This window comes from Physeter macrocephalus, chromosome 10, assembly GCF_002837175.3.
Source record: "Physeter macrocephalus isolate SW-GA chromosome 10, ASM283717v5, whole genome shotgun sequence".
NCBI lineage: Eukaryota > Metazoa > Chordata > Mammalia > Artiodactyla > Physeteridae > Physeter > Physeter macrocephalus.
Window position 1 is genome coordinate 47,213,986 of NC_041223.1, and position 20,867 is coordinate 47,234,852.

General features: G+C 41.1%; 2 protein-coding genes across 6 annotated transcripts in view; one reads left to right on the forward strand and one right to left on the reverse strand.

Moving 5' to 3' along the window:
• Positions 1-20,867, forward strand: part of HS3ST5 (heparan sulfate-glucosamine 3-sulfotransferase 5) — a 358,640-nt gene that overhangs the window by 300,743 nt on the left and 37,030 nt on the right. For all 5 annotated transcript variants that reach the window (XR_008618369.1, XR_008618370.1, XR_008618371.1 and 2 more), the window contains exon 2: positions 1,157-1,295. The gene's annotated coding sequence lies outside the window, so the exon portion shown is untranslated. The remainder of the gene's footprint in view (positions 1-1,156; positions 1,296-20,867) is intronic.
• Positions 10,444-12,520, reverse strand: LOC102981595 (sentrin-specific protease 2-like). Its single transcript, XM_055087547.1, is given in 2 exon segments — positions 10,444-10,656; positions 10,861-12,520. Coding segments are annotated over 2 exon segments (1,824 nt in total). The 5' UTR covers positions 12,472-12,520.

Here is a 20,867-nt window from a genome sequence, read left to right on the forward strand (position 1 = left end):
ACTCTACAGCTAATACAGTTTTATACCAGTAACTGTCAAAGTATGCGCCACTGGAACACTGATGTTTCAAAAACTCAGCCTAGGTATTCCACCAGTACAACTGAAAAATAGCAATCTTTTCCTAGACTCATAGAGAAATTTTTTAAAGTAGTGAATAGAAATTTTTCAATGATAATCTTTTATAGTCCAAATTTTTCTTCAACTTCGCTGCTGCTACCAAGAGTATGTATCAGAGTTGATTCTAAGATTCTATTTGACTTGTGCTTTTATAATTTGTTACTTTTAGCTCAGTAAGCAAGTATTTCTTCATCACATGCAGAAAAAAAAAGTGTTGCAGTTTCCAGTTGTTAAATAAGCTTGAGAGTTGTTTTAAACCTTGGGGCCTCCTCACAGATACCTAAAACAGGAGGCCTGGCCGAGGAGGATGTTTTTAGAGGCAGGTTTCATTTCACTGAAAAAATAAAACAAACATAAAACAAAACAAAAAAACAGTCACAGCCACTGCTGATTGAGCTAGGTAGAAATAAAAATCCTATGACCTTAATAGCACACTCCACTGGAGGTTTCAAACCTCCTTGTTTAGAAAATGTTTCCTGTTGTCATCAAACAGGCAACCGAACTCTAGAGAAATCTACAGCTCATCACAATAGATCCACTAGGATTCTCTTTAGTAAGTTATTCCTCTTACGTCATGAAAACTTTGCATTTCTTCCAGAGGCTTGGTGGCACCATATGGTTTTGTGAAACAGTTCAAACTGCAGAGTAAAAAACTGTTTAAGCAATGGTGAGGTTTCTGCTGGATTGTAAAGCTGAAACTACACCATTTTGGAAGCCAGGGAATTCCAATTATAATTGTACAAACAGGAACAGGAGTCCCAAGGGAGTGAGAGAGAGATTAGGGAACAGAGAGAAAAGGAGACATGCAAACCCACAGACAGACATCAAATTCCAAGTCCATCTTGTAGTCACCTGAAATCACCTCACAAAAACCTTTCAACTGATGAAGGTATTAATTTTTCCCACTAATTACACTGTAGTATAGGAAAAAATCTAAGACATCAGGGTCTTTAGCTGATGTGTGATAAAGAAAAGGCATGTAAACCCATTGTAATCACATCTGATCTTAGATTTGGTACCTTTTATGTTGATGGAACAGCAATTGCCAGAACAGTTTCCACTAAAGCTGATGGAGCCTTGTGAGAGCACTGCTTGGGGTGCTGCCCCTGGAACAAGAGCCCTGCTGGAGGACAAGCTCCAGGACCAGTGAAAAACTCCTGGGATGCTGCTAAGGGAAGGTAAGAACCAAGGACAAGTGCAGCCCCAAATCCAGCCCTGCCAATAAGCTTGTGCTTTGTCCAGTTATCAGTCTGCTAAATTGGATTGCCTTCATAAGCTTAATTTGAGAATTTTCCATGGATGGAAAATTTCAAATGATCATAAATAGTGTCTGCCTGCTGAAGTCTTTTGTACTCTTTTCACACACTCAGCAGCCATTTTCCACTTATGAGAACAGACACAGTCTAAGCAGAAAAGAAAACTTTGCTGAAAACATTCCCTCTAAAAATGACTAAATACAGCAAAATCTTAGCAATTCAGACTAACAAGGTGAAAATATTTTAAAGCAAATTCATTGCAATTATTCCCAAGTAGGCAAAGTACCAAACTATACTAATAGTGCATTGATAAATAAATATCGAATTGCACCAGCTTTACAAAATAAAAGCCTCTTAATTGGCATATTTTTTTCCTAAATGGGTGTTACTTCAAGTATTTCAAAACAGTCTGTCCTCTTAAGTAGGTTACTCAGGCCCCCTAGTATCTGTTTATGTATTTTTATAGCAAACTTTTCTTTTACAGCTAGTGCAAGGATGAAATTTAGGCCAAAATATGATCGTTTGGTAAGGTCCTAATAAATTATACCTTATGATACATCTTACAAGAACAATTTCTTTATGTTTTATGCTTTTAAAGATTTATTTCCAATTACATTTTATCGTAGCTTTAAGGAATAAGAGTGCTATTTCATAATGATTAGAAGTGGATTGGTGCATTGAAAAGGCAGAACTGAATGGAGAGCAATATGTATTTCCCACAGAAAGCACCTGATTGGTATTCCAAGAACAAGTGTCTGTTATTTAAAGGCAGCTCAGTCGAAAATCAATAGCCTTTCAATCATATCAAGGAGGCAGCAGCATGCTTGGTACCTTATCGGGCTAGTTCCATCACTTCTGAATTTGTGAACCATATCAGTCTACCAGGTCTTGGGGAGCTGCTGGTGAAAGGGTTTATTGTTTCTAAACATACATGTCATCCCCCTTTAAAAACAGTCCACCACAAAGGTGAGTTGCTCCCAGAAGATTGGTAACATCATTTCAAAGAGCTGCCTCACCTCCAGCCTTTCTAAATGCACACAGCTTTGCTTTCTTTACATTACCTTTTCTTTAACGGCACCAGAGAACAATCTTTAAGACCAACTGCAAAACTGCCTGTTTCTTTGGTAAGGCCACGCTGATGGCATCCTCCATCTCTGGCTCATTTTTTCCAGGAATGAGGCAAAGGTGTCCTTTCAAAAACAGTTCTCTGGGTATGCTGACCATGGAAGAGTCATACTCTCTCCTTGCCACAAAGCTTCTGGCTATAGGTCCACCCATCCTGAGACTTATATCAGGAGATACAGGAAAAAGAAGGAAACTGAACACAACATTCTCCTGCAAGTAAAGTACCGTAGCGTTTTCAAAAGTGTTTAGGAAATATATTTGTTTCATTGAAAGCAAAGGAAATATAAGCTAAATGTAAGTGAAATGGGCAAGTCAATTCATCTCTTTGGGCTTGAGCTTTCTAGGAAATAAAATAGGAGCATCAGATTAGGGGATGTTTAAGCTCTTTCAAGATAACATCATACCATCAGATGAAAATGATTATTGGAGCATGCTTTTGACAGTGAATGTCACAGAGTTGAGGGCATGAAGGTGGAGAGGAAAGAGGGGTTAGACTCAATGTACTTAGCTGTTCCTGTGCGTAGAGTCTCTCCCAAAAGTTTCATATCTATGGTTTGTCTTTAAGGGATATTCTTTTTCACTTTTCCCTTGTAACTGAATTTTCTTTCTATTCAACCTTATTCTTGGCTTTGGCTTCCATTTTGCCTGTCACTTCCTGCATTAATTAATTTTGTTGCATAACAGATCACCCTCAAAACATCCTAATTAGCTCAGGATTCTGTTGCTTATCCGGGCAGTCCCTCTGGTCTGGTCCAGCTTGGCTCCACACTGCTGGCCTTCCTCATGCACCTGTGGTTTCTGGCAGGTCAGCTGATGACTGGATGATCTAAGGTGATCACTCTTAAATGTTGGTGGCTTGTGCTGCTGATTGATTGGTGCTACTTGCCAATACTGACTATTGGCTCAATGACAAAGGTGCCTGGGTCACATGTGTCTCACCACTTGGTAGACTCACTCGGGTGTCTTCATGGTAGTCAGAGGGGTGTAAAGAATAGCAAGAGATGGCAAATCCCAACGTGCAAGCATTCTTCAAGCACCTGTTTGCATCCTGTTTGTTATTTCTCATTGGCCAAAGTATGCCACATGGTCAAGCCCATAGTCAGCGTGAGAGGGGATGACACAAAAGTGTGTATAGGAGAGAAAATTATCGTGGCCATTTCTGCAAATATGGACCACATCTCTCAACCGTGATTCTATCATAGTGAAAGTTTTAACATTTATAGTAATAATTCACAAAACAACTTTATCTTCCTCCATTCCTGAAGAAACATAATAAGAAGGGTGGTAGGCAGAATAATGCCCTCCTTCCAAAGCCATATACATCCTAACCTCAGGAACCTGTGAATATGTTACCTTACGTGGCAAAAGGGACTTTCTAGATGTGATGAAGTGAAGGACTTCGAGATGGGGAGAGTTTCCTGGATTATCTGGGTGGGCCCAATGTAACCACAGGGTCCTTAAAGGTAGAAGAGAGAGAGAGAGAGAGAGAAAAGGGGACAGTCAGAGAGATGTTGATAATGGAAAAATGGGTTTAGACTTTGGGGACCTTCAGAGAGATGCAGCATTGCTGGCTTTGAAGATGGAGAGAGGTGGCCACAAGCCAAGGAATATAGGCAACTTTAAGAAGCTGGAAAAGGCAAGGAAACAGTTTTCCCTAGATCCTCCGGAAGGAAACATAGCCCTGCCAACACCTTAATTTTAGCCCAGGGAAACTTGTGTTGGACTTTTAAATGTACAGAAATGTGAAAGAATAAGATTTTGTATTTTAAGCCACTAAGTTTGTGGTAAGTTGTTACAGTAGCCTTAGAAAATGAGTGCAAGAAATCAGGGGAAACAGAGCACTCACCAAATGCTGGTGTGTTTAATCAGCTTATGCTCCTCCAGCGTCGCAGGGTGAGGGGGCAATAGCAGTCAGTCACAAAGGGCATTTCCAAACAAAGCGAGCAGAAGTCCTGAAGCATAGGACCTGAAGGATAGCACCCCTGCAAGTTCCCAAAGGTGAATGCAGGCAGAGTGACCCTCAAGGAGATAATTCCCTGGTCACTGAAACAGAGCAAGTCTCATTTCTTCTGGGACACCTCCACTGAAGCCCAACGGGTAAGAAACAGTTTAATGGTAAATTGCAGATAAGTTTACGGCAAGGTCTAGATTATGTGACATTTAAAAGTATCTTTAACATTTTGGTTTTCACGCTGAAAAACTGAAACATTTTCGGTCTTCTTACAAGTCCATAAAATCTAGCCTCAATCCAGAATATCTGAAGTCTCCAAAGATCAGAGCCAGGAGCCTTATTTTAGATTGGTCCCAGGATCTCTTCCAAATGGCCTTGGAAATTGTCCTGTGAGGAAAACAACCTGAGATTCTTTCTCCTGACCTTAATGAAATTCAGAGGCATTTATTGATCACCTAATGTGTTCCTAGCTTCTGAAAGATTTACCAAACAATTACTAAAGGTCACTAGGAAAGCCAGAGTTAGAGGTGTGACTAGAATACAGCCCTCCAGAATTCCGGCCACTTGTCAAGAAAAGTCTCTAAATGGTTCTCTTTATTATTTATGTCTACCTACTTCCTAAAAGGATTTGAGGTGGCAATTTTCTAATTAAAATTTCTTTCTAATCTTGTTTTATTGGCTGCATTTCAACCCTCTTGTACTTAATCAACCTTGAATGGTAACGTGTATTGGGTCTGTATAAAAATATGAATTAGCATTAAAATTAAAATGTACACACATTTAGTACACATGTAATATTTATGGACATATTTGTATTTGTAAGCTTGTTGAAAGAAGCTAATGATAATGTTCATTATGGGACTAATCAAAACCATTCTTTTGTTAGTGATTATCTGTCAAATTTGCACAGCTGCCTTCTAAAAATTACATTCCAGAGGTGTCACAGTCCAGCTAAACACAGCGAATACACATAAAGAAAAGAAAAATTCAACAAATTAATATTTCAGAAGCACATTAACCGATCTGGAAACAAATATTTTGATAAAAATACAATTTGCCTAATTGAAGTGTCACTACATATAGTGTAAGTTTCAGTGGTAAAAAAAATATGTTTATTTGTCTTGCTAATTCAAGGATTTTGGAGGTGCTCACATGGGAAATATTATACCTGCCACCATTGTGTGCTGTGCATGTGGACACGTGTGTATGTGCGTGCATGGGTGTGTGTGGTTCTTGACAGTTCTATAACAGTGTCTCATCCTCATGTAATTATCACATTACTCTTCAGCTTGATCATCACAAGTCTTCCACCTTGGAATTGTAGCAGGTTTCTCTGAAAGCACAGTAATAATTAATTAATATTAATAATGAAAATAATTATATGATACCAGTATAATTAATAACGAAAGAGTGATTCATTCATTCAATCTACAAAGGTTAATTGAACACCTATCACTAGATTCTGAGTTATTTTTCATTATTTATTTATTTATTTTTGGCTGCGTTGGGTCTTCGTTGTGCGTGGGCTTTCTCTAGTTGCGGCGAGCGGGGGCCACTCTTCACTGCGGTGCACGGGCTTCTGATTGCGGTGGCTTCTCTAGTTGCGGAGCACGGGTTCTAGGTGCGCGGGCTTCAGTAGTTGTGGCTGGCAGGCCCCAGAACACAGGCTCAGTAGTTGTGGCACACGGGCTTAGTTGCTACGCGGCATGTGGGATCTTCCCGGACCAGAATCGAACCCGTGTCCCCTGCATTGGCAGGCGGATTCTTAACCACTGCACGACCAGGGAGGCCCCATTTTTCGTTACTTTTAAATTTAAAGGTAAATTTAAGGACAATGTGTTTACTTGGTATTATTATCTGCATCTATTGTGCTTGAGGCACAAATTTTAAATTGTGTGAAATTAGTAAGTACAAACCTCCAAGCCTAAAACTCTGAGAGCATGGCATTGATAACTCTCTCTGGGAAACAACACTGAAAATAAAAGTTTTTTGAGGTGAGGGGCCAGAATCATCATCCCAGAATAGCCCCAGTGCTCTGCATGGGAAAGAGCCATGTCATGGGAAAGACTGCAAAGGGACCAGACATCCACTGAGCATTATCTGTGTTTATACCCACAGAATGACCAGCTGACTTCAGTTACAAAAACCCTTAATTTGGATAGAGTTTGTTGAAACTGGTCAAATTGGTGACTATGTGATTGTCCTCAAAAAAAGTTACTTCAATCTTTCCAATTTCTCTTTCAAACAATATCTTTGAAATATTTGGAGAAAGAACTTAACAACTCTTTATGTGAAATTACTTCTTTCTCCATCTCTTTGGCTGACTCATGCCCACCATGGGCCCCGGCCCCTGCAACGTGCTCTCAGAGCATTCAGGAACCCGCCTCAGCTCCTTAGCTCTGCTGACACACAGCCAGCCAGCACCACAGGGCACCGTCAGGAGTGGCTGTCTGTCAGTACTGCAGCCAACCCTGCTGGGCACTGTGGCTTCCCAGCTGGCATTGCCACCACATCCACATCCCCAAAGACCTATGGCAATGTATGCATGGGTATGTGTGGTGTGTGTGTGTGGAAGGGGCAGGGCTGGGGGGGAGATCCTGTCTCTCCTTATGTTATACTCCCTTTTAAAAAGTACAAAAGCCATCCTATGTAGATACCAAAAAAGGTGCCCTTTCCACTCTGTGTTCAGAATCCACCCTCTCCATAAGGCCAGGCTAGAGTGGAAGACAAATCTGCATAACAGACACCATGGTAAACTCAGAATCTCATGATAGGTGTTCAATAATCCTTTGTGGATTGAACAGATGAATGACTCTTTCCTTATGATGATGGAGACTTTACTGCTGGATTAAGCTTGTCTGCCTGTCTCTTTCTTCCCTTAGAATGGGACCTCTGTCCAGGAGATTCTAAGGTCCTTTATGCAAATAGATCTCTGGTGGCCAACCCACCATACAGCCAGACATGTTCCCCAGCAACGGACATAATGCAGGCTTTTGCTGGGCTCCTGAACGCCCATTATACTTTTAATGCATTGTAAGATACAGATGCTAACAACCAAGGGCTAGCTTCAGACTCTACACTTCAAAGACCTTTTCATGCCAGGAACCAGCATGACAGTTTAAGTCACTTCTCTCCTTTATGTCTCATAATATACGACAGTGAGGCAGCAGATGTCAACTGCTATTTATATGAGTCCTGGCCCCTCAATAACATGGATCCCTAAATTTTCTCTATTAAACTGTTAAATTTTACACTTAATTTAGCATAAAGTAAAATTGTGAATTTCAAAAATAATGACCGAAACAATAAACTAATTGCCACTTTCATCACAGTAAACCATGCTCTGAATATCATTGTTTAGGGTTTTACAGTATTAAAGGTGAACAGCTTAGTTCACTACTGGTATAGAAGTACATACAGCTCATTGTTGTCGTTTTTAATTACACTTGACTTCTACCTCTTTTTCATGTTAACACATCTTAGCCTGAGAATGTGCAGACACAATACGGTGGGCTCAAAGAGAAGTAGACCATTCCTAGGCCACAAAGACACTGGAAAAAAACAGGAATCTATGTATACACAGTAACTCTCCAGTCACAGAGTAGAACAAACACCCACTTTTATTTGCTTTGACACGTTTAGGAAATCATTATTAGATATTAATTAAAGAATGATTAAAGCTAATTATTTGATGAAGGCTCCATATGTCCAAATAAAATAACCAGACCATGGATGATCTACTTATTTCTACTCTAATAGTGGAAGTCCCTTCAAATTGAAATTGTCATTCCCTGAGTCTAGTTGATTCTTGCGTCTCAGTTCATTGGTTACATCATATAGACACAGGCAAATCTTTTAGGAACATACTTTGATGCATGAATGATTTTGGAAAATTCAGCAAGTGATGAGGCAGCAGCTGTGAATACATGAAAAGTCTTGACCTGAGTATCCACCTGTCCATAGAGTTACACCTGTCAGGGCAGGATGGTAATATGGTTAACATCTACCCACTGGGCTGCTTATTTCAGCATCTCACAGCTAATTCTGGCAGAGACTCAAAAGAAATGTTTCTTTTGCCACTTCCTACCCCTCATGTTGCAGATAAGCAGCCCAGGTGGAGAACCATTATTCTCTATTCTAAAATGTAGGTGTTGACTTTATTGTCTTAGTAAACGCAGCATCATTAAGAGAATGGTGTCTTCGGGACTTCACTGGCAGTGCAGTGGTTGAGACACCGTGCTTCCAATGCAGGGGGCACAGGTTCTATCCCTGGTCGGGGAACTAAGATCCCACATGCCGTGGGGCCAGGAAATAAAAACAAAGAGAGAGAGAATGGTGTCTTTGTTTAACATTTCTTCTCATTGTAAGCAACTATAGGACAAGTATTGTCATCGACATTTCCCTTTCCCTTGAAGGCCACAGACTCACACTTTGTACTATAGTAAATAATTTTTAAAAACTTTTTTCAAATGAAAAAATTATAACTATTTATTTATTTAAATAATATCAAGAATCTTGAAAATTCATTATTTGCTGAAAAATAGCTTCTCATGCACAATACCACTCAGAGCCTACCAAATATGGATGATCGTAGATACAAGCATTTAGTGTAGGACCCATCACAGGGGGTGCAAGGAGGGCCATTTGCTCCAAGACTCACATTGGCGAAGAGGTCACAGTTGGACTGGTGACATTACCTCCAAATGAGATTAGACTGCTGTTCCTGAAAAACTCTGACTTATTTTTTGACATTTTTCTTTTTCCAGACCACCTTTTATTACATCAGAAAAGCAACATTAGGCACTAGATCTTGCAAAATATGTTCTGACCAACTCTAAACTTTCTGAAATTAAATATGTGCAACCACTGTAAGGTTTTTAATGAACAAAACAGTTAAATACAAACTTTCATTTGCAAAATAGATTACTGTGTAACTAGCAACCTCAGAGCCAAGTACTAACTTTTCTTGCACAGATTTCAGCGGCAGTGGAATGGGGAGATGTAAATCCTAATGAGTACCAAACTTAATTTTGGCTTTATATATAGAAAAAAACTTTGAGGAAAAATAGCTTTAAATTGAATAGTATCTTTTTAAATAAACAGCTCAGTCCAGCACTTACATATGTGAGGTTTATACTCAACCAGATCTGGGATGAAAATGAAGATTTAGGGTTTACAGTGACTTTAAATCCAGTTTCAAGAGTAGCCAAGTCACCTCATTTCCAGAAAGGGAAGTCTCTTTAGGATGACCACGACACTCTTCTGAAGACACTTGGACAGCCAGAGCTCCCTGGGCCACAATTCCACTTTTCCACGCCACCGTGCCAATGATGTAGTGTGGAACTTCCTCTGAAAGGCAGCCAGAGCCCTACACCACAGCACTTCTCCTGGCATTTTCAAGCCTCAAAAGAAAAAAGACCTCCTGCTTCAAGTCTGCAGTTATGGCTCCCGCTAGAGAAGTTAATTAACCCTTCCCCTCCCCACTGCTTTCCCTCCTGATCTTCAGCAGGGAGTGGCAGCTTAACATTCCTTTCAGAAATAAATAGTTCAAATGAATGAGTAATTTAGAGTTAACTTTAAAAGAGCAGCAGAAAACAGCCACTGACCATTATGTTTGCAAATGAGTGAGAGATTGAATACACGTGAACAAACACACAGAAGAAACAAATCATAGAATAAATCCTTCATTTCCCACATTCATAGGGAAAAAAAAAATCTTTAAAAAAAGAGTATTAATTAGCGTTTGTTCTTGTGTGGGTGGAGAGTCCAGGGCTCTGAGCAGGCATGGCCTTATAAACAGGGTTGCAAGCAGCCCTCCGCACACCAAGTCAGACTAGGGTGCAGAGAGGGGCCTTCATGCACTTCTGACAGCTCAGTACCTGTAAGAGAACAGAGGTGATGCAGGGACTTTTTAACCCACAATGCATGAGGTATAGGGAAACGTCCATCTGTGAAAGAACCACCAGCAGCTGGAGGGACCGCGGCAGGGCATTCTCACAGCAACAGCTGATGAAGGATTTCCCATACCATCTTCTTCCAGAACAGAGGCATCTGGTGCTGAGTAAATGTGATGGGTTTGTCCCTAGAGATATAATCTGCATATTTACAAGTAAACATTCCACAATCACTCCCATTCAACTGTTGAGGAATCTCATGTGCCTTCATGAGGGAGTGGGTCCACTCTAAAACATTCAGGTCAGGGCTTCCCTGGTGGCGCAGTGGTTGAGAGTCCGCCTGCCGATGCAGGGGACACGGGTTCGTGCCCCGGTCCGGGAAGATCCCACATGCCGCGGAGCGGCTGGGCCGGTGAGCCATGGCCGCTGAGCCTGCGCGTCCGGAGCCTGTGCTCCGCAACGGGAGAGGCCACAACAGTGAGAGGCCTGTGTACCGAAAAAAAATAAAAAATAAAACATTCAGGTCAATATTTCTTTTGGTCTTACTTTCATCCTGTAAATACTGAAGGAGAATCTCACAGATCCTGTGGCCCTTTTGTCCCATAGAATCCAGGTATTTAAGACACGTTTTTCTTAGGTCTGTCACTACCAGGCTCCAATGTACCTTCCGATGAATAGGCACCAGAATAAGTTCCTGTTCAAAGAGACTGACCCCTTTGGTCCATCTTTTCACTGCTTGGTAACCCCCAGACTTTAATTTTGGATAGAAGAAAGTACTGAATGCATAAAGTGCTAGATACCCTTGTTTTTTATTTCTTTCCACCAGGAGATTCATGTAAAAATTAATGACTTCATCATTGAGCCAGTGATAGTTCTTCAAGCTCTGGATATCTCCTCGAGTGATTCATAATTTGAAAGCACTACTTAGGATCTCATCCTGTGGGCCATGGCCTAGAACATTACTGATTTCCTTTTCCACGTCCTCTGTAAGTTCAAGAAGATCATACCTCCTCTTATCCCTCTCTTTGCTTGAGCAATTTTTTTCTTTTGTCTCAAGTATTGACATCTTCCTCCTGAGTAAGCCATTGTTTCCACTGCCCAGGCAGAGTCGGGCTGACACTTCTTCAGATAGGTCAGGTTCCAGCTGGAGTCCCCTCCTACCTTCATTTTCAAGTCTGATTCCAACTGTCTTCTCTGTATCAGAAATTTTCCCCTTTGAACACCTCTTTCCACTTCTCACTGAACATAGAGATCCCCTTGTTTCAACAACTCTATATTGTTTTGGAACAAACTGAGTTGTTTTGACTCCATGACTTTGCTCTTGCCCCCAGCCTTTGGTCTTTAATGTGTCCATCTGACTTCTTTGAGAACTATGATGAGTTGAAGTTACAGGAGGAACATAATTTCCATGACCACCTTCTTTAAGTCACTCTAATAACCTTCGGTATTTCTCTCTTTCCTCTTTTTGAACACCCTCCTCCACAGTACAGTAGGGACGCCTCAGACCCTTGCCACCCTCTTCAGAAATCATCTCTGTTACAACCTGTTCCTGAGGCTTCCACATTAAGGAACTCTCCAGATTGCCTTTGCTATGGCGACGGCCACCTGGTCTTCTATTACAGGCTTCTGAGCTCAAAGTAAAACCAAAGGAAGGCAGGACTCTGCATGGCTGATCTCGAGTTACTGTCACTCTGATCTTTGGATAGTCACTTATTCCATTAGATTTATTACCCAGTTTCAGCATGTTGTTCCAGGATCCAGAACCTGTCAGTTCAGAAGATGAAGAGTTCGAAAATACCTTTCCTGAAGGAACCACATTCCGTGTTCCATTACAAGCAGAAGTTACCATGGGCTTTGTGGTCAGCTGCAATGGGAATCCAAATAAGCTGGCAGCATTGCAGAGACTGTTTTTCCCCTGGTGAATAAAGCAATCTAATCTCGGTCTTTTGGCTGGTATTTCATCAGTGTCCACTGTGGAAAACAGAGTGAGTCACTTCTGCCTGGGTCTCGTCTGCCAGTTGGTGCCTTCGATATCCTGTCGTCCACAGTAGAGGCATGGACCACTGCCCATCCACTGACCAAGGAGTGGGATTATCCTTAACCCCAAATCCACTACTGCCGGAGCCATTCTCAGACCTAGGAACTCTTCACTGGAGGCCCAGAAGAGAATGCCAAAATCACACGGAGTACAAGGATATTGAGATTTCTGCCCTTGGTTTGGATAACTTGCACCCATGTACTGCCAGAGGCGCACAGCCTCATTGCTTCAGTCTTCATAGGGTACCCTAACCGGTTACCCTAGTTTTCCAAAAATTATTTTTTGACATATTTTGTTAATACACCCAAAACCTCAGAAAATGGTGGTAGGCCCCTCGACCTATGAGAGACAACAATCTCAGACTTCTGGACCTAAACTCGGGCACAACAGGATCAGCAGGATGGAGGGGGTGTCCCTTTAGCGTATTCACTTTGCTTGTCCTAGTCAATTTGGCTGAGAAACAATAGCGTGGGATCCACAGGCCTGCAGGAGAATGCACTCTCTTTCGAGCAGGGAGAGTGCTAGCAGGGAGAAAAAGTACAGGAACACTAACCCATATTCCCATGGAAATGCTCTGGTTTCAACATTCCTTTTGAAAAACATAGCTTCTCTAGTAAGTTGGTCACACTCCAAGAGGAATTAAGCTTGAAAGAGAACAGAACTTCAAAAGCCAGATCGAAAAGACCAGACCCGAGGCTGTGAAAGGCATTCAGAAGAGAGAAGCGTTTTAACTCAGCTTTCAAAGCATGTTCTCCGTCCTCTTTGAAAATTTCGGACACTCTCAGAGTTGCTGAAGATTTTCCCACCCGAGACATCTTTCATCAGAAAACCATGAAATAACAAAAATCTCTCTCCAGGTAGAATAGGAGGAAAATGTGAAAGTAAGTTGCTGCTTGTTCTGCTTATTCTTGAGCCTAACACATCATCGCCAAGAAAGTTACTAGGGTCTTACTTATCTCACTGCAAATTAGCAGGATGCACATCCTACTGTGAGTGGAACTGAGGCCCCAAACACATGGCCCCCAACAGGAAGCAGAGGTCTTGGCAGGTTGCCAGAAATGTGTCTCCATGACCCATTTGCCGGGGGTGGCCAAAAACCAGAAGGGAAAAAATAGGCAGTAGGAATAAAAGGTGTATATACACATCTCAGCACTTACATTCCTGCCTTTTTCAGGCTACTTCCTTTACCCAGAATCCTCTGTTCTGTGTTTACCTGGGTAACCTCTGCTGACCCTTCATGGCTCAACTGAGAATCATTCCAGTTATGACTATGTGCCAGGCCCAGTGCTAGGCACAAGGAACATGACAGTGCACAATGCAAGATGCCTACCCTCAAGGAGCTGTGTGCCAGGCTCACAAGTGGGCATGATGAACAATGTACAAGGAAAACAATGATCCTAAGCTCATTGCTTGGCACAAAGGATGGACCAGTGTACAAGATGCCTACCCTCAAGGAGCACTTAGATTCAATGCTGGGCAAATGGAAAACAACAGTGCACAAGACACCTACCTCCAAGGAGCTGAGGGCAGGATGAGCTTTGAACACAAGGAGCTTGACAGTGCGTGATGCAAAGTGCCAGCCCACAGAGGTTGAGTGCCAGCCTCGGTACTGGACCCAAGAAGCACAAGAGTGCAGAATGAAATGAGCTTACCTGGAGGGAGCGAGAGTCCAGGCTCAGTGCTGGACACAAGGAGCATAGCAGTGCACAACCCAAGGTTCCTACTCATTGTAGATGTGTGCCAGGCTCCATATGGGCAAAATGGACATAGTGGTGTACTATGCAATGTACAACAACGCAACTGCCTTCCTTGAACCCCTTGGCCTGGTCATTGCTCCTACACCCTCCATTTATACCCTGATAAACATCACTTTTGAGTGAAATATTTACAGTGTTTATTTCCCCCATGGACAATAAGCATAGTGAGGGCATCAGTTAGACTTTGTCTGTGTTCCCCAACACTAAGCACAGTGACCTCAAAAAACCCAAACCACCACCGGCAGTGATAGCATAGACGTATATGGCACTGAACCAAATTACTAAAGTTCTGTTCAAAACAGTGCCAAAGAAGTTACAGGGAAACATTTTGCTTGCTGTATTCTAGTTAGTATTTTTACATCAGTGTTCATGAGTGTTACCAGTCTTCAGTTCTCTTGCCTTGTACTATCTTTAACTGGCTTATGTATCAGTGTCAAACTTGTTTCATAAAAGAAGTGAGGAAGTTTTCCTTCCCATTCCATGTTGTAGAACATGTGTCAGCACTTTTTTTCTATAATGGGTTGATAGTAAATGATAGTAAATATTTTAGGCAATGTGGTCCATATGGTCTCTGTGTTGCAACTACAGTTATCCTTTAGTATCCACGGGGGATTGGTTCCAGGATCCCCACGGAAACCAAAATCCAAGGATGCTCAAGTCCCTTATATAAAATGACATAGAACAGTTGTACCCCAGCATGTATCCATGCATTCTCTATCCGTGGATACAGAGGGCTGTGTGTACTCAACTCTGCCAGAAAGCAGCCATAAATAATAAGGAAACAAGTGGGAGTGACTGTGTTCCAATTAAACTTTATACATAAAAACAGGTGGCGGAGGGCCAGATTTGATCTATGGGCCTTAGTTTGTGGACATTTGATCTGGAATAATTTACAGAGCAGGTGGACCATGTGGTCTTTGATGGTTTGGGAGAAACGTACCTGTGCTTGATCTTAGTGAAAAAAACTGTAGTGTTTCCCACTAAATAAGATCACAAGATGTTATGGGTTCATCTTGCATTTTCCCTGCCTCAGTTTTGGAATGACCCACTTCTCCGAAGAGCCAGTACCATACTACTTAGTTATAGAGGCTTTATAGTATGTTTAATGTCTGGTAGAGCTAGTTTCCCTTTGTAGTTTTACTTTTTTCATGTTTTGTGACAGGATCGTCCCTGGCTTAGCCAACCACAGATAAACAGAGATTAGGAGGGTACCTGACCCAGAGGCAGACTTGCTCGCAGGGATAGGGTCTGAGAGGAGGAAGCCCAGCCCAGCAGGCCAAATGTGGGAGCTAGCACCTCGGGTGTGGCAATATTGTGACCATGGGTCCCACGTCTTTGGTCTTGTCGAGGAAGATGAGAGTTAACACCAAGGATATAAGGAAAGGTCTGGAAGCAGTGATTCCAGGTGTGAAAGCAATCCTGAAATCCACTTATGCTGGGTAACAGCAAGTAGCAAGGATCCGCTCCAGGCAGGTTTGCTGTCCCTACAGAGGAAGGTTGCCTGGCATGGACAAGGCAAAGGCCTAAGTATAGAAGCTCAAGGTCCCAAGATAGGGACCCCAGCAGAGGAAGCAAGTGAGATCCCTTGGCAGAGCTGCCAGGAATCCAAGAAGTAAACTGAGACCCCAGAAAAAGGCCCAAGGTGAGTTACCAAAATGGGAGCACAGGACAGAGCTGGATAAGGACTAAGTGGGATTTAGGCTGAACTCCAAATGTCAAGCTAGAGCTCCTAAGTTCCTCCTGCTCAATGTCCCAGTTACAGAGCCTGCAGGTGGGGTTAATTACTCTGGCTTTGAAGGAAGGAAGGAGAGAGAGCTTGGAAATCATCAAGGTCAGACACAAGACTTTGAGTCTCTGGGGTTGTCCTTAATTAGCCATGACATTGGGCAGGCCACTTTGCCTCTGGTCTACCAAGGGAATTGAATGAGATTATATCTAAGCCTCCTTCTACTTCTAAGAGTCAGTTGACCCCCAATTAAGAGCAATGGAGGGACTTCCCTGGCAGTCCAGTGGTTAAGACTCCATGCTTCCACCACTACAGGGGGCACAGGTTTGATCCCTGGTGGGGCAACTAAGACCCCGCATGCCGTGTGGGGTGGCCAAAAAAATAAAGAAAAATAGGAGCAATGGAGACCTGTGTTTCACCAGCACATTCTATGTGCCATACATGCTGCCAGACACTTTACATACATTAAAGGGAAGAAAACTAATGGTTTTTGTTACCAGTGGTGATAAATATTTAACAACCAGCTCTCTTCAGGGGAGGAAAAAAAGCCCTGATTTGTAGCATTTTCCCAATATCTGAGGTGCAAATATTCCCACCATGATTTCAAGTTACCACCATGTAGTCACCGAATTCAGAGTTGGGAAGAAAAGTGCAGTGGAACACCATCATGCAGTGTTTTCATCCTACAGATACAATAGATGCAAATAGGCTCAGAACATAGATAATAATAAAATGTAATAAACTGATTAGAAGGTGATGTTATGAGTATATATATATTTCATTTGTTTTTAATATAATTTTTTAACTGTAAATATATATAATTTTCAACAATGACTGTGTTTAACAACTGGGTCTCAAAATTTCTGATAATTGATCAATCAGTCCTTGAGAGCTGATAAAGACCAGATGCAGCACACTACTGATTATTACTTACTGTCTACCAGAGGCCATGATTGTCACTGTAGTTGTATTGTTTCATTAACCTTCACTGTGACTTTCTGAAATAGTAATTGTTTTACTGATGAATGAAAGGATCTCAGAAAGGTTAAATAACCTACCTGGAACCACACAGCTCCTATGGTATGTGACCTCCACCCTGCAAATCCCCAAATTATATTATCCCACGCTGTCTCCCATAGAACAAAATTTTGATTTTAAACTCTTTTATTCTTTAAGAGGTAGATTATGTTCCATTTAAGCCAAAGTCCTCTGAATTCAGTGATTTTGTGAACACTGACGTGTGTTTGAGGTCACTGCCACTGAGTCAGTTTGGTGACAGAAAGTGCCATTAAGCTAAACAAGTTGCCATTGTGAGGCAGGACTTGACCTGTAGAGTCTTGTAGAGAAGCACAGTAGGGCACCCATTACCCAGTAAGAAGTCTTCTACCCAGAAACACTGGGAATCACCTCAAGCTCTCCTCTCATTTTCCTGTCTTTTCCCTAAAGTCATTCCAACTCAACAAAGCTAATTTCTTTTTAATCAAGTCAATATTTTGTACAATGAACCTCAAGCTAAATATCCAATAACATTTCAACTACCATTTTCAACAAATTCACAACATTTTTTATAGTTGTTTAATTTTTGTGGTTCAGAGTCATTATTTCTTTTTACAACATAACATGATGATGTTTTCTTTCTAATAAACAGCATCACTAGAAGTTACAATGGAAGCCCCTGGGAACAAAATAATTTTTAAAAATTAATAATACATTTTCCCCAAAATAGAAAGAAGAAAGAGCGTACAGAAAAAAGTATATTTTATAATTCAAAAAAATTAGTGGATACTACTAGGGAATATTTAAACAACTATACAATCTACCTAAAAGGACCAAAGGCAGTTGTTCACAGTCATGAGTGACCAGCCGTACCAGGAGAAAGACACCAGAATTGACTCCATTGTACAACAATACATTTAATTGCAAATACTGGCACTCTTATGTAAAAACATTTTATCTGTCACTGGTTGGTTAAGTTATCCTCATATGCCTTTATTGAGGAGTTATTTTAGGTCTTAGAATAAATGTAATGTATTACTTTTAATTACAGCATAAATTTACAGTATTATTTTTCCCTTCATGTTTGCTTCAGGGACCATACAGGAAGCTCTAAAGAACTGTGTGCAGCCCAGAAGCCTGATCTGACATCGAATGTGTTTCCTCTTATCTTCACGATTCTTGCTTTTCTGTCCCCTATCTTCAGTTATAACCCTTCTTGGTTCTTTCTCTGATGCTCTCATTTCCTCCTCCTCTTCATTTCTCTCCTGGCACTCAGTAAGAGAGTAGATGGAAAAGAGAAAGGAAAGTGGGTATGTACCCAGAGCCTGGCACATGTGTAACACATCATAGGAGCCCAGGGATGGAGAGGAAACATGGTGCAAGGGCCAGGGAACTGTTCCTCTGTACCCATCTCATTCGTTATGTACTTTTATATACAAAGGTTTGGGGCACTGAAATAGAGCACATAGTGGAGGGATGGAGTGAGGAAAAGATATAAAATAGAATAATAGAGCAGATTGGGGCAGGGATATCTCAACACACCTCATCTGCTTCTCTTTTTTCTTCAGGATTAAACCAAAGGTTCAAATAAATTGGATGTGATCCTGCAAAACTATTCTATGTCGGTGTCATTGGTCCTACTGGGAAGGGCATGAGATTTACTGGAGCAGGGCAGAACCCAGGGCAAAGGGGCCTGATGATGGATGATGAAAAGAGATCTTCCATTTTATTTAATGTACTTATTTATTTTAAGAGATAAACAAAGGAATATTTAATAATTTAAAGATGAAGTTCAGGAATGATTGTCCAAGGATCATTTCCTGTTCAATGCCGAGGGCATTGGTTGCTATTAAGCATATTCATAATGCTCCTTCCTGGTCAGTAATAATAATGCCACTAACAATAATTTAAAATAATTGTCACTCTCATTGATTGAGTGTTTATTATGTGACAAGCGCGGTTCTAAAGGCTTTACATGCATTAATTCGTCTCACAGCAAACCTATGCAATAGGAATGATTAGTATCCTAACTTTACAGTAAACTGAAGTAAAAAGAGATTAATGATTTATCCAATAACTTCTCATTATTCTAAAGATAAACTCCAGATTCCTTAGGTTTCCAATCAAGGCCCTCCATGATGTGGCCCCAAATGCTTTTTCAAAATTAGGTCCTACTCCTAGCTGACAGCAATAGTACTCATTAGGACCTGCCACATCTTCTGCTTCTTGACTCTAAACCTCACTTCCACCACTGTTCCCACCCAAGAGGCCCTCTTCCTTGCCTTTTGCCTACTTGGATCCTCCCATCACACAAAACTCTGCTCTGTTGTCAACTCCTCCGTGGAGACATCCTGATCATTCTCACCCAATGACTCACAAACCACCCTTGCCAGTCCTACCTAGTAACTCCTTGTGACTTGTTATCTCGTATTGTCATTTAAATGTCCACATGAAAGTCTTGTCCCTCCAACTAGAACTCTAACTTGGTGTAAATCATGTCTCCACAATGCCTAGCACAGTTCTGAATTCATAGTTATCCTCAGTGCCTTTTTTGTTAAATTAATGTATCCTATAGCTTATACAGAGGTTATTCCTTTCATCAGAAATGCATTTTGTTCTTGGACCCACACCTCACACATTTTCAGCATGAAATATGCCTGAAGATTGCATCCATTCTGGTAAAAAGAACTGACGAGATTTATCTGTTAATCAGGATATTTGCTACCCCAAACTCATATTTTTTTGCTCTATTTTCATATGCTATAAAAAATAGAATGTTAGAAAAAAAAAAATGTCCCACTGCAAGCAAACTGGTTAAAATAACATTGGAAAAACTCACAGCTTAGGCAAGAAACAATTGTTTGAAAGTAAATGATTTTCCTTCTAATAATGTACAAGACCAAAGGTAAGGCAGATGTAAAAGAAGTTGAGTGCCACATGCTACTGGAGTTCTTTTTTAATAACTTCAGAGATCCTTGTAGAAGGAAGAGTTACAATAGTTAAAATGAGGAAAACAGCATTTTTAAATGGCAGGTGAACTTGGAAGTTTGGAAAACTTTTCAGGGCAGTAATTCACAGCTTTTTAAATGTACTTAAATGAGGTGGAAACTGCCAAAAATGAATTGTTTTGGAAAACTTGCCCAAAGCAAACAAAGAGCTGATGGAAGGATGATGACAGTGAACACACTGCATGCTACTTAACTCCAGTTTGGTGATGGTCCATTAGACTAAAGATGGGAAGGAAAAAGAAAAACAGTTTAACTCCAAATGAAAGAAGTAAACTAGCTAGCTACTTTCAACGTACTCTGCCTGATTTTATTTCAAACTGCTCTTTGGGGGATCAGAAGTACATCAGTTCCTGAAAGCAGGCAGTGGAAACCATCTTTGTGCCCCTCCCAAAGCTCATTTGCTCATAAAACAAAAGAATGAACAAGAATGCAGCATCAGCATTTACTGGTCACATGGTCAGAATTAGTGTTAACTTATTTTTAGGAGTCCTGATTGGCCAAATCCTTAGCACAGCACTTAAACACCAAGGTGATTTAATTGGAATGATGTCAGTCAAGAATTCAGGAGATTTATGTCATAGAGTGTTCTGCCTATGTTTTCCTCTAAGAGTTTGATAGTTTCTGGCCTTACATTTAGGTCTTTAATCCATTTTGAGCTTATTTTTGTGTATGGTGTTAGGGAGTGTTCTAATCTCATACTTTTACATGTACGAGTCCAGTTTTCCCAGCACCACTTATTGAAGAGGCTGTCCTTTCTCCACTGTACATTCCTGCCTCCTTAATCAAAGATAAGGTGACCATATGTGCGTGGGTTTCCTTTTTGACCCACCTCCTAGAGAAATGGAAATAAAAACAAAAATAAACAAATGGGACCTAATGAAACTTAAAAGCTTTTGCACAGCAAAGGAAACCATAAACAAGACCAAAAGACAACCCTCAGAATGGGAGACAATATTTGCAAACGAAATCAACGGACAAAGGATTAATCTCCAAAATATA